Consider the following 12,698-nt stretch of genomic DNA (forward strand, 5'->3'; position numbering starts at 1 on the left):
GAGGTAGAGACGAAAAAGCATGAAATCGGAAGTTACCTGAGAATTCTCTGACTTCCAGGCAACATTTCTATTTTCTCTTCTCTCTTTCTCTTGGTCAGAAAAACTTTTGAGTTTGTAACATATATGCTAGAAAACATATTAAATAAAAGAATTCCAGATGACAGTTATCAAATTTAAAACAGCGTATGACCTTCAATATCTCCATGTTTAATTGTTCATTCCAAAAGGAGTAACAAATTTTATACAGACCAAAGAATCCACCTGCTAAGCAACTTCTTGGTAATTTGAGATTGACAGGAATTTGGACTCTATGGCAGAATCTTGGATAATTCAAACAAACTTCACGATACCATAAGAATATGAAAACATTAAGACTTAGTAAGTGGAGATGCAACAAGCTTAAGAAATTATTACAAAACATTTTATCGATGCAAATATTTTTATTACAATTTTTACAAGATTAGTTTTGAACAGTTTATACACTGAAATATAATTTTAGTTATAAAACCCCAACAAACAAGTTACATTTACATCAGCCTGGGTTTGTAAAAGCCAATCTAGAGGTTTGCCAAGTCTCCTAACTTTTACTTTGCAAAATTATATAAAAATAAAATCTGATAATTAGTTACAGTTTTGATTTAAAGATGAAAATGAAGAGGTGCTCTTTATATTTCAACACTCAGAAACAAGCACATTTCTGTACAAAGTCTCCCACATGCTACACTGCCATTTAAAGCACCATTACAATTATAAAAGTTTTTACAGCTAGAACAGTTACCACCAAGTTTACACTATGGCTAGAAAAAGTGACAGGTTTCTTATTTTCTTCAAACTAACTTGGGGTTCCCCTCTCCTCACAACCCTCAAGCCCAATACTCAAAAAATAGGTTTGGGGGAGGTTTGTTGGTTTTTTTGGGGGGAGGAGGGAGATAAGGAGGGAATCCTTAACAAAAAAGTTTATTCACAGTTGTAGTGGTCTATTTCCCTGCCTATCACCCCAACCCAAGGGCAGAGGGGTTGAATATAAAAAGGGCCCAAATGAATAGTGTTCTGAAGTCCAATCAAAATAGATGTTCCATAGCTTTTATATATGCAAGAATTATACAAGGATTTTATCTGCACCAACTAATCCTGTGAACAAAGACAATTCAAAAAGAATTTCTATAGATCAAAAAATTGCAAATGATGCATGCTTTTTTCTAAGTTGTAAAATGCTATTTAAATTTAAAATAGCTTAAGGTATTCTTTAGAAGATCATACAAAAAATGTTGGGTCAGTACCTTAGTAAAAGCAATCATCTCTGTGGTACACAAAATTTACTCTGGCACTTTCCAAATTTTAAGGGAGGTCTTTTTGGGAAAAAAAAAAAAAAAAAAATTAAGAACTTTGTCCAATATTAAAATTTGAAGTATCTTTATGGTAACATACTTGGTGTGGATTTTAGAGCAAACTAGACATAAATGGAATAGTGGCCAGATAGAGGATAAGTTGAGGTAGTAAACCTTCAAGGCCTTGTCTAATCCACTAGGTTCCTGATCTAAAACTTCTCTCCCACATGTAATCAAGTTAGACCTGGAGATCGTTTCTCCTACCCATGTCTTCCATTACCTATAAGAGAAGGATAAGCAAAAATATGAGACTGTCCTTTAAATATTCAGTTAATGTTCCTCAACAAAGCAAATGCACAGGCCCGAAGAACTAACAGAATAAGCTCAAACAATAAGTGCACAAGCATAGAAACATAGGTAACCTTTGGGCTAAGTCGTTGCTAACATTGTCTAGCTGTTAGTCTACAGTACTATCCTTTCCAAAAGGAATTGGGCTTTACCAATTTATTCGCCACTTCTTTGACACTAACTTGGAATGACTGAAGTCTATATTCCAATATTTCAAATTGGAAAATTCAAAACTGCCAGTTTCCAAGTTCACAGTGTTACCCTGACAATTTCAAAGTGACAGTGCTGAGGGGCATGATATTAATAACACTGTTTTTTTAGTTTTAGTTAGTTTGTTTGTTTTAAAGAAGATAAGCAATCAAATTTGCTCCATGAACTTTTACCCTCTGCCCAGCAAAATTCAGCCAGGCTTAAAATTTAAAAATAAAGTAAGCTTGTGCGATAGAAGTAATTTGGGATGTTAAAAGTTTTATGCCAATGAAGTTCTGCCTTTAAAAAAAAAAAAAAGTTATCGTGAGGAAACATGAAAAATGTAAAGAACCTTTCTCAAAAGAGACTAAGAGTTTGTATTACTGTGTATAATCTTAATGTGTAAAAAATTATAACTTTTGGGTAAAAGATAAAGGTTTCCAAAAATAGGTTAAAAGTATTTTTTACAATCACTCTTGGCCACTCTGATCACCGAGGCTTAAATTTTGTTTGAAATTAAAATTTACCACTAATATTTCCTTTAACAAAATTCAAAGTATAAGATAAATTTTAATTTAGTAGTAGTATAAGCAAGACTGATTTCATAGCCTTAAGGCAAGAGGGCAATTATTTAAGTAGGTGGGAAAAAAACACAACAGAAAATATAAGATTTTATCTTCTGTTTGTTGGAGTGAAAAAGAAAAGTATAAAGAGCACAAAGACTTTAAGTCAGGCATACATACTTTAAATTAGAATTCAAAGTGGGCTCTGAACCCTATAAATATTGTTTCCCTTCAAAGTTTAAAAAGTGCAAAATTAAAACTTAATAGGTCCCCATCTTCTTCACCAAAGCAAAAAACATACTCAAAACACATTCAACTTACACAACAGGATTAATTTCAAGAAAATAAGAATAAAAAAAAGCCACACAACCCCACACTCTTAGGCTTCATTAAGAGGTCTTATTTCAACAATAAAACCAGACACACACTTCAAAGTAGGTTTGTTGCACACAGGTAACATTAAGCTGGGGGCACTGCATCCAAATTTCATTCCCTCTCAGAAACTAAAGGGCAGCTGCCAACTTCAGCTCTTAAAGGATGACACCTCTTAAGAGGTAGTATGTATCAGTGGGGCAAGAGGGCTATCATCTTCCAATCACTAGAAAACATTAAATCTTTTGTAGTATGTTTCCTGGAGTTCGTTAAAAATTTTCTGTCTGTGCTCAAATGTCAAGCAGTATCCAATAGCATCTTCCGTTTCTTGAATTCGTTTCTGGAACCGACATCCATCCCTTGCTAATTCTTCCCAGGGTCCTTTGCGATCTTCATCACTGCTTATGTAATACTCGGTAACTTCTTCAAGAAAGGTTACCTACACAGACAAAATTTTAAAAATCAAACTAAATACATAAGCACTTTTTGATACTTTATACTCAATGAACAGTTATCAGAGCAATACTGCAAGTTATTCCTCCTTATCCATTCTATATTACTACCAATCATCATATTCAAATTGACTTTCATAAAAAGTGTATTAAGATATAAAGGAATAGGGGGTAAGGACTCAACTTAGTGGCATAAGATATTCTCTCTACTAATGCAGGCTGTAAAATTACTTTTTTAAAAATCTTGGCAACTTACTCAGGATCACAAAAGGCTTTATGTCACAAGTGGTACTTAAACATCTTGACATTGAGGCCCTGTACCACATGGGCTTCCTGGCTGAATATTTAGATGAGGACTGTATTTTTTTTTTTTAAATATTTTGTTTAGCTTTTATAGATAAAAGGATATTAGTCCAAGTGGGATATTTTCATTTTTAAATTTTCAAATTTAATGTCTTCTACCAACGGCAGGCAAGTATTGTCTCAAGCAAGTATTTATCTAGAACATTAGGGGTTTTAAGCTGACAAAGTTTATGTGTAATATTTTTTCATAATTTAATGATTAAAACTTTTTTTATTATAGCTTTTTTTGTTCCAATTTTTCCCCTCCTTCCCTCCACCCCTTCCCACAGATGCCAGGTAGACCAATACATGTTAAATGTTAAAACTTTTTTTTTTAAGCATATATATAAAAGAAAGCTCAGAATAAAGTTTGGGGCAGTATGTTTAAATAATCATTAAGTTTCGTTTTTCCCTATTAAGTTGCTTAAGTTCATAATTTAATTGACAGGTTTCTAAAATTATCCCATTAGTTCAAAATTCTACTCATAATATAGACAAATGAAGTTTTCAATAAAATCTTATTACTTAATGTGCTCAAAAATAGATTTATGGGAGAGTCTGCAATTGTAAACACATGCCATAAAATGTAATTTTTTTTTTTACATTTCCTTTAACTTGGTATATCCAAAATTACTTGTAATTTAAAAATTTTTATTAAAGGTAAAATATAACAGGGTAAGCAATGGAATCCTTAGTCCTCTTAAACTCTTGCTTAATTGATAAGCTAGCACTCTACACCTAAGAGACCAAACTCTAAATATGTAAATATCTGCCTTAAAGCATGTTCAATAGTTACATCAGCCAATCCCATTGTGGCTCACTGCTTTCATTCCTTTTACATCAGGCCAAGAAATGCCCCTGAGTATAATTACCAGAAATTGTAATATAATACTAGATATTGCATTCAGGTCATTAATCACTTCTTGGTTCACTAGGAAAAATGTCACAAAATGCTTCCAACTACTCAATCTCTACTTTTCTACCTGTGCAACTGTGGGCCAATCACTAAACACCTCTTGCTTCAATCCTTTCATCAGTAAAAAGTGGGAGACTTGAACTAATAGATATCATGAAGGTATCTTTCCAATCCTCCCCTATGTGGTAACCAACATAAGCTAGTTGAGCATACCAACTGAATATAACTTAACCACAACATAGTAAAATTGAAATCAGAATATAAATACAAAGAAAATCCAACTTATCAGCAAAAGTCAAAGTTCACTATTTTTTCTACATGACCAACAGGGAAAGGCCTCAAGATAACCCGTAGGTAACAACATCCCCAAGAGAAATGATTCAAACTTTTCTCACTCTACCATAACTCCCAAAGAGTTACAGTGACAAAAAGCAACATGGAATTCATTGACAAGTTTACAACTTTTTAAAACTAAAAAACTGTCTTTCTATCAAGGAATTCTAGAGTAGTAAGGAGCTTTCTTCCAATCACTTCAATTTAGGAAGAAACTTGACACCTATAATTTAATTTAAGAAATTGAACCAGAATTCTAATCTAATGAGTGAATCAGCTGGACAAAAGCAATTTCTTGGAGATTAAAGTAAATATTTAACTTTTTAGTATTAGCAATTACTTAAGTATCTTAAGGGAATGAAAGATCTGCCTGATGATAGAAGTTAAATGTCCTGAACCAAGAAATTACAGTACACTATTGAAACTCCATGGTGGAATAGAATGAGACAAAAAACCTTATATGGTCAAAAGGAAGTCTTTGAAGAGCCCCAGCCCCAGTTCTTTCTCTTCCTGGAAAAAGGGTGGAGAAATACTGGTTTTAGTCATTAAAGCCATAAGAAAACAAGCTCACAAAAAGAGCGTTAAATATCTTTAGAGATAACAATCAAAGAAGGAAATCCATAAAAAGACCCACCAGCTGGTGGGTTTTCCGATGAGGTGATAAAATATTTTCTAAGAACTACTAATTTGGCAGTTTCACCACAGATCCAGGAATTTTATCACAGGTTCACAAATAAAACAACTCAAGATATTAAAAAAAAACTAAAATTTGACTTATATGCTTTGGCTATTTTGGTACACCAAACGATTTTTAAAATTTCTTAAAGTAATTTAGCCATAGCCAAGCTTTTACAAATTAGCAATTGTGGGGGAAACGGAATTTTGCTTTTATATTGAAAAAAAAGCAAATATAAACATATAGGTCCTTCAGCCTTATACTTTACTCCCACCATCCTTGAACTATGAAATCTGAAAATGAAAGTTCCAACAGTCTCATACAGTGATAACGAAAATATCCGTCTCATTAAAACAGCATCTTTACAAATGTGTTGGCTGGATCCCATAATGAGAAAGAAACTCACAATGCCCGGAAAGATGAGACTTGTGTAAACAATGACTTATAACGCTCTTGTTATCCCAAAAGAAAACGTTCTCATGAATCAAGACACTTCCACTCTGTCGGCATTAACACGACCCTTTTGACACTGGACCGTGAATTCTGTGTGCAATTATGCTTTAGCTGTAATAATGGACACGCCACGCTAAAAATGCGGTTTGCTATCAACGTACCCGTCACGTGAGGATCTTTACTTTGGAATAAAAACCAACAAACCTGGGGAAAAATGCCAACGGACCTCTCCCCAGTTCTTAACCCAAACTTTGGAGGGGGCCTTGCCCAACGTTCACTCCTCCCCACCCCCACACTAAAGAGCCGCTACCTTTTTCCTGCGGGCGGGCGGGTGCCTCTCCCCGGAGAGAATCCCGTACGGGACCCCGTCGGAGACGCCGGTCTCCGGGCTCCCCCGCAGCTGCGGCCCCTTACAGCTCCGCGCGGCGTCGCTCCGAGGGGCGGCTGCCGCCGGCTCCGCGCGTTTGCCGGAGCCGCCCGGCTCTCCCCGGTTTTTCCCCGCGGTCTGAAAAGGTGCTTTAAAGTTCAAAGGGTTGTAGGGGTCATCGGAGTTGCTGAAGGAGTTCCAGAGCCGTAGGCTCTCTGCTTCATCTGCACTAGACTCCCACTCGTCCTCCCCGGAGCTGTGGTCAGGGGAAGCAGGAGGGCTTTCGGTCCAGGAAGAGCCGGACTTCTCCGAGGAGTCCTCGCCGGAGTCGCTCCGCTCCGCGGCCCTCGTGCTAGCAGCAGTTTGAATGGTGGCTGTGAAGTTCTGAGGGTTATACGGGTCTACGCTGTAGAAAGAGTTCCAAAGGGGAAGGCCTTCCGCACGCGGCGGGCCGGGCTCCGAGTCCCAGAGAGAGCCGTCGCTGTCAAAGCCGTCATCCTCCCCCTCCTCGTCCCAGGCCTCGCCCTCGGACTCGCTACAGCTGTCGGGGTCGCTGGATGCGCCTCCCAAAATGTAATCTATCAGTTTGTTACTACAGGCCGGCCTGGCACAAACGGCCAAGTCGCCGTCGGGGCCGTCGGCCGGGCCCGGGCTCGGGCCCGTCTCCGCGGCGGCCCCCTCCGCAGGCGGGGCGCAAGCCGACCGGCTGCCGCGGGAGCCCGGGCTTCCCGGGAGGGACGCCGGCCGCTCTCGGGTCGGCGGCCCCGGGGCGTCCCCGGGAGGGTCCCGCGGGGGGGACGCGGGCCGTGCGGCGCTCTCTCCGCAGCACCCAGGCTTCGGGGCTTGGCTCGGGTCGATGCGGAGCAGGCTGTGCTCCTCCTCCAGACTGTGATAGCCGTGGTCCTGGTCGGGGGTGGGGAGCGCCGGGCCTCGGCTAGCCTGCTGCAGGAACTCCAGGCGTTTCGTCCGCAGATGCTGGATCTCGGGCAGCCCCTCCCGAGAGAGCGGGGCCTTGTGCGGGCAGCCCCGCGCGGCGGCCGCGGGGTCCTCGGCGTCCCGGGGCTGGGGCCGCCGCGGCGGCTCCGCGGCCGCAAAGCCGCCCTCCTGGCAGCGCAGCTCCACGCGCGATACGCGGTCCAGCCCCGCGGGGTGCAGCACGTAGGAGACCACGTTGAAGTTGTCGAAGTGCTGAACGTTCAGGGCCCCGTGGGGGGAGGAGCCCAGCTCCCCGTCCGAGAAGAGATGGGCCCGGAGGCCGCCGCGCACCAGCTCGGCGCCCCACAGCTGCCGCTGCAGCAGCAGCGAGGGCGGGCTCGCCTCCAAGGGCCGGCCCTTGCCCTCCAGCTGCAGCCCCAGGTCCGGGGCGCCGCAGGGCCAGGGCAGGCCTTCCTCCAGCCATTGCAGCGGGGCGGCGGCAGCCTCGTCCGGGGGGCAATCGAAGCTCGCGGCCTTCGGGGCGGGGGCTCTCGGGGCCCGCTCCAGCCAGCGGCTGGGGATCACGGCCCCCAGAAGCTGGCCCCACAGCAGCAGCTTCTGCAGCAGGCTGGGCAGCGGCGCCAGGAGCTGCGCCAGCAGGGCCAGCCAGGCCCGGGCCCGAGCTTCAGGCGGAGGGTCTCGGGGGGGCCTGAGCCCCGGCTCCGCGTGTTTTTCGCTGGCGGGGGAGATGGGTGCCTGGCGGGGAAGCGGGAAGAAGGGCAGCCGGAGCCACGAGGCCCCTTCTCGGGGCGCGCCGACTCCGGACTCCATGGGCGTCTCGGGGAGGTCACTCGAGCTCGCGGGTCGGGGGCCGACGCTTAGACGCCCTCGGCCCGGCCGCACGGCGGGGCCGGGGCTCCAGGCCGGTGGTAATCCGCGGCACGGCAGGGGCGCCACCGGGGGAAGCGGCGGTGACGGTGGCGGTCGGAGAGCCAGAGTCCGGAAAGCAGAGCGCAGGCGGCGGCCGGGGAGGCGGCGTCCATGGCGAGGGAGCCGGGGAGCCCGGGAGGGGCCGGGAAGCAGCTGCCTCAGGCAGGCGGGAGCCCCGTCACCATAGAGAGGACCCCTCGGGCAGCGACTCGGAGCGGGTGAGCGGGGAGGCGGCCCCTCAGGAGCGGCAGGCGGGGGGCCCGGAAGCCGGCGGACGCCCAGGCGGAGGCAGACCCAAAATGGCCGCAGTGCCGGCGTCCGGACCGGATAGCCCGCACCGAGCAGGGGCGGAACTCGACAGGGCGCGCCGGCCGCACGACGTCGCCTCTTGGCCGCGCGCCGACCGACGTCAGCCGCAAGCACTAGGGGAGGAGGGGCTTTTCTCGCCCTCATCCGGGCCTCCTCGTGTCGGTCACGCCCTCCCCCTCCCCCACTCCTTCTCGTCTCTCTTTCTACCCGCCCCCCCGCGTCGTTCTGGCTGGTGCGCTGGAGTTGCATCAGCCGCTCTGGGAGCGTGCGCGCGTGCGCAGTAGGGTCGTTCTGGTCTCCTAGGACACCAGCCCTCTCCCCCGCCCCAGGCTGCTGATGACAGGCGGCAGGAGGGAGTGAAATTCCAAGAGTAGCCGGAGCTCTCGTTGCCCCGAGCTGCTGGGTCAGTGCACGGGCTGCACCTACCCGCCGGCCTGCAGGGCTTCAGCATGGGGGGCGGAGGGGGAGTCTCGCGGCCTTCGCCCGGGGGGGGTGAGGCATCCGCTAGGCATGCCAGCGCTTAGATGAGTAAGTCTCTTCTCGTGACAGAGGAAAAAATTCTGAACCCAAGCATGAATCACATGCTCTCTCAGCTTCGGGGATACCGAAATGATGCCCGCTGGCCCGGTTACCCCTCCCTAGTGGGCGCCCCTTTTCGCAAAGGGGGAAACTGAGGTCACAGAGGAGAGGAAGGTCACAGAGGGCGCGGGGCGCCGAGCCTCAGCCCCGGGGGTCCCCTGCGCCCTCCTCCTCCCGCTGCCAGCACCGATCAATTCCTGTTTGATCATCTTCCACGCCAGGTGTTCCAAGCGCCCAGACTGGTCCCCAGCCCTAAAATAGCCCCCAGGCGGGGGAAAGAAAGCCCTTGCTCTGGCCGGGCTGTGGGAGGGTTTCAGCGGCAGGAACTACAAAGGTAAATACCTTTGCCAACAGGTTTGTTTTTCCCCTGAAGAGGGAAGAAAAGGTGTTTATTGGAATACAGGGCAGCAAGGAGGAGGTGCCGGCTCCCTCTGGCAAATAAGAGTGATTGAAAAAGTCATGATTGGTTACTTGAGAAGACTAAAGGATGAGGGATTCTCCTAACTCGTAGCAGGACCGAAGCAGAGCAAAACATGCCCACGTGGTCAGGCACGACCCATGTGTTGATTTGTTTTGCTCGTTTCTGCTTGTCACAAGGAAGGGTTGTTAGGAGGGAGGAGTCATAGGGAAATGACGACTGATAGAAGAAGAATGCTAATTAAAATATTTTGAAGTAAGTAAACTTTAAAAAAAATGATTTGTTTCCGAGCTGGAAAGGCAATAGAATTAGAAGTGAATTCCTATTTTAATTCTCATTGCAAGGGAAGAAGGGGGAGCTAACAAAGGTAAGTGACTTGGTCAAGATCACACAAACAGGTAGGCAGGACTCCTTATGTAGGCGGAAATCTACTCACCATTGGCACTTCTGGAAGCATCTCACTTATCCCTTGATGCTGATGCCTCAGGACAGGGATATTATTAAATAGAACAAAATAATAATTTGTTGAGATCATAGCACCTCCTTTCCAGTGACTAGAAATCTTAGACTGTCGTTTATAACATAACCCTGAGCAAAGTCCTTTTCCATTCATATAATACTGTCACATGCCTCTGTCTCCCAAGCCATTCACTGGAGATAGTCCCCACCTCTCAGGATCATTCTGAGATATGATGAGATTATGAATTACTCAGAGACCAGAAGCCACCTACCTCGGGTATAACCAAAGACAAATCACTTAACTGCTGTGTGCCTATCTGTTAAACTGTAAATTGAGAGGGTTGGACTAGTGTGTCTCAAAATTCCTTTCCAAGTCTTTTAATTTTCTGATCCCACAATTTATGATCTAAATCAGAAAGGTGGAATTTAGTGATCTCTAAGGTCCCTTTCAATTTAAGAATCCTTTCATTCTATTAAGCAAGTACCTTTCTTACAACAAACATGAAAAATGAAATGTCAACACACTGATAACATGCCTCTTTAAACTTATCAATTGTAGGGTGGGAACAGAGGAGCTCTGTACACATTGATAAGAAGGTTACCATGGACCTGGAAGTATTTTCAGAAGAGAAGACCAGCTGCCCTTAGCTGATCTAAATGAGGCACTCAGTCAGAAAGTTGTTAAAAAACCTTGAATTATGACTATTATAGGGAGTAATTTTGCTGAGGTTCTGTGTAAGGTCTTGGAAGAAGGGATAAAGTAGGCAACAGATTCTTGCTGTCTAAAGATTCAATTGCCTTTTCTGTTTATATTCCCAGCATTTAGCATAGTTTGCATTTAGGATGTGCTAAATGCTTTATTCTTTTAACTAAGGTCACACTGTGGTAGAGCTGGACTTGTAATCCGCCCCTCTAATTTCAAATCTAGTGCTCTTTCTACTGAATCATCCTTCCTTTGTTTTTGTTGTTCAGCTCTTTGTATCAGACTCATCATGACTTCATTTGAGGGTTTTTGTGGTTTTTTTTTTTTTGGCAATGATTGGTTTTCCATTTCCTCCAATTTACAGATTAGGAAACTGAGGTTAACAAGGTAAAGTGACTTGCCCCAATTCCCACAGTTAGTGAGCATCTGAAACTGGATTTGAACTCAAGAAAATCCAGGTCTGGTACTCTGTGCACTATGACACCATCTGTCTTTCTTTGTCATACCTCTATCATACTCCTCCACACCTTCATCCTCTTCCAGTCCTAAAGATACTCATTTGTTGATCTATATTTGTAAAATTCTATAAGGAGAAATGTTCTACAAATTGACTTTACTTGGACTAACACATTCAAGTTCCCTGGTTCCAGAAACATTGGGTTGTTTTTGATTTTTTTTCCGCCCCCAACTCTCTTGAAGTTCCAAAATACAGAGCAGTGGCGACACCTTAAGGCCAATAACGCATCTTGCAACTAGTTAATTTTCATCATTCACTAAACAGAAAAACCCCAAGGAATCCCCTTCAAATACCCTCTTCCCTCAGTTTCTGTTTGACTCACTACTGGAAAATTTATAAAATGTCTGAGTAGATTCCCCCATCCTCTGTTTCCATTATCATTATCATCATTATCACCATCATCACCACCACAATCTGAGGAAAAAAGAATTCTCTTTTCCTCTGTACAGCTTTAGTAAAAGATCTACCACTACCTCCTGCCCTGTTTCACTCCTTATTACATATATTAACTTTGATTATACTATGTATTTCTTTACGTGTATGAGTGGTATCTCCCTCCAGCCAACCATTAAGATCCCTAAGATCAAATTCTGCTACAGTTTCATCACTCTTTTGTAGCTACATTTCGTATCATTCACACTAGGAACCATAATAAATGTTGCTGAGCTGAATTTAAAATAAACTCGATTTGGAATTTGAAGACCTAGGATTGAATTGCAGTTCTACTAACTACTACCTAAATGATTTTTGATAAGTAACTTATGGCATTCTTCCATTTTCTCCTTGGAGTCATTGTATGATCTTTTCCAGCTGTAAGTCATATCAAGTGCTCAGTTCCAGTGGGACAGGACAGCGTTCCCCTTCTCTACTAGCAGGGGAAGTTTAAGGCAGAAATATGCCAAATTGGGATCTATTGAAGGAAATGCGAATATTTATCCTGGAGAAGAGACATCTCAGAAACCTTAAATGGAAAAGAGGGCAGAATTAGGGAGAAAATGGGAATTGATACAGAGGAAAAGTTCAGTCTTTCCTAAAAAGATTTCCTAAGGATTAGATCCGCCAGTGAGGTGCCTTGGGTGCAAATTCCTTATCACTAAAGATCTTTAAGCAGAGGGTAGTTACCATTTGTGCAGGGTGTGATAATAGGAGATGCCAGAGGAAGTCCAGATTGGAATAGATGACCTTGGAGATTCTTTGTATGTATGTAAGACAAGGTTTGTATGTAAAGACAAGGTTTTATCACTGGAAATTAGCCCAACATTTCATATTACCTTTTACTTAATGCTTCAATATAGCAACTGCTATCTGGGAACCACCCAAGCTAAGAACAGGAGGGTTTAATCACCAGGTGGTTGACCTTATGATGGGGAATTCTTTGGCCATGATGACTCAAAAACATGATAAAAAGGGTTGTAAAAGATTCAATAAGAGTTTAGGGAAATTTGTGGATAATGGGGGGGAGGGGTGTTGAAAACTGACTATTCTGGGATTTGTAGTTCAGAAAGATAATCTCTCAGAACTACAAATCC

The 12,698-nt window shown here is 44.1% G+C and overlaps 1 protein-coding gene across 1 annotated transcript; it reads right to left on the reverse strand.

Annotated features, from left to right (window-relative positions):
- Positions 1–429: 429 nt before the first annotated feature.
- On the reverse strand, positions 430–8,824 carry PPP1R15B (protein phosphatase 1 regulatory subunit 15B). The gene is made up of 2 exons (XM_012547806.3): positions 6,283–8,824; positions 430–3,239 (listed from the first exon to the last, which is right to left on the reverse strand). The coding sequence occupies exons 1-2, from the start codon at positions 8,740–8,742 to the stop codon at positions 3,027–3,029; spliced, it is 2,673 nt and encodes an 890-aa protein (XP_012403260.3). The 5' UTR covers positions 8,743–8,824; the 3' UTR covers positions 430–3,026.
- Positions 8,825–12,698: the final 3,874 nt, after the last annotated feature.

Source organism: Sarcophilus harrisii, chromosome 4 (assembly GCF_902635505.1).
Source record: "Sarcophilus harrisii chromosome 4, mSarHar1.11, whole genome shotgun sequence".
NCBI classification, from domain to species: Eukaryota; Metazoa; Chordata; class Mammalia; order Dasyuromorphia; family Dasyuridae; genus Sarcophilus; species Sarcophilus harrisii.

Coding starts and splice junctions, on each gene's coding strand:
- PPP1R15B (XM_012547806.3), bottom strand. CDS start 8,742: ATGCAACTCCAGCGCACCAGCCAGAACGACGCGGGGGGGCGGGTAGAA. Junction 3,240..6,282: donor CGCCCGCCCGCAGGAAAAAG/GTAGCGGCTCTT, acceptor TTGTCTGTGTAG/GTAACCTTTCTTGAAGAAGT.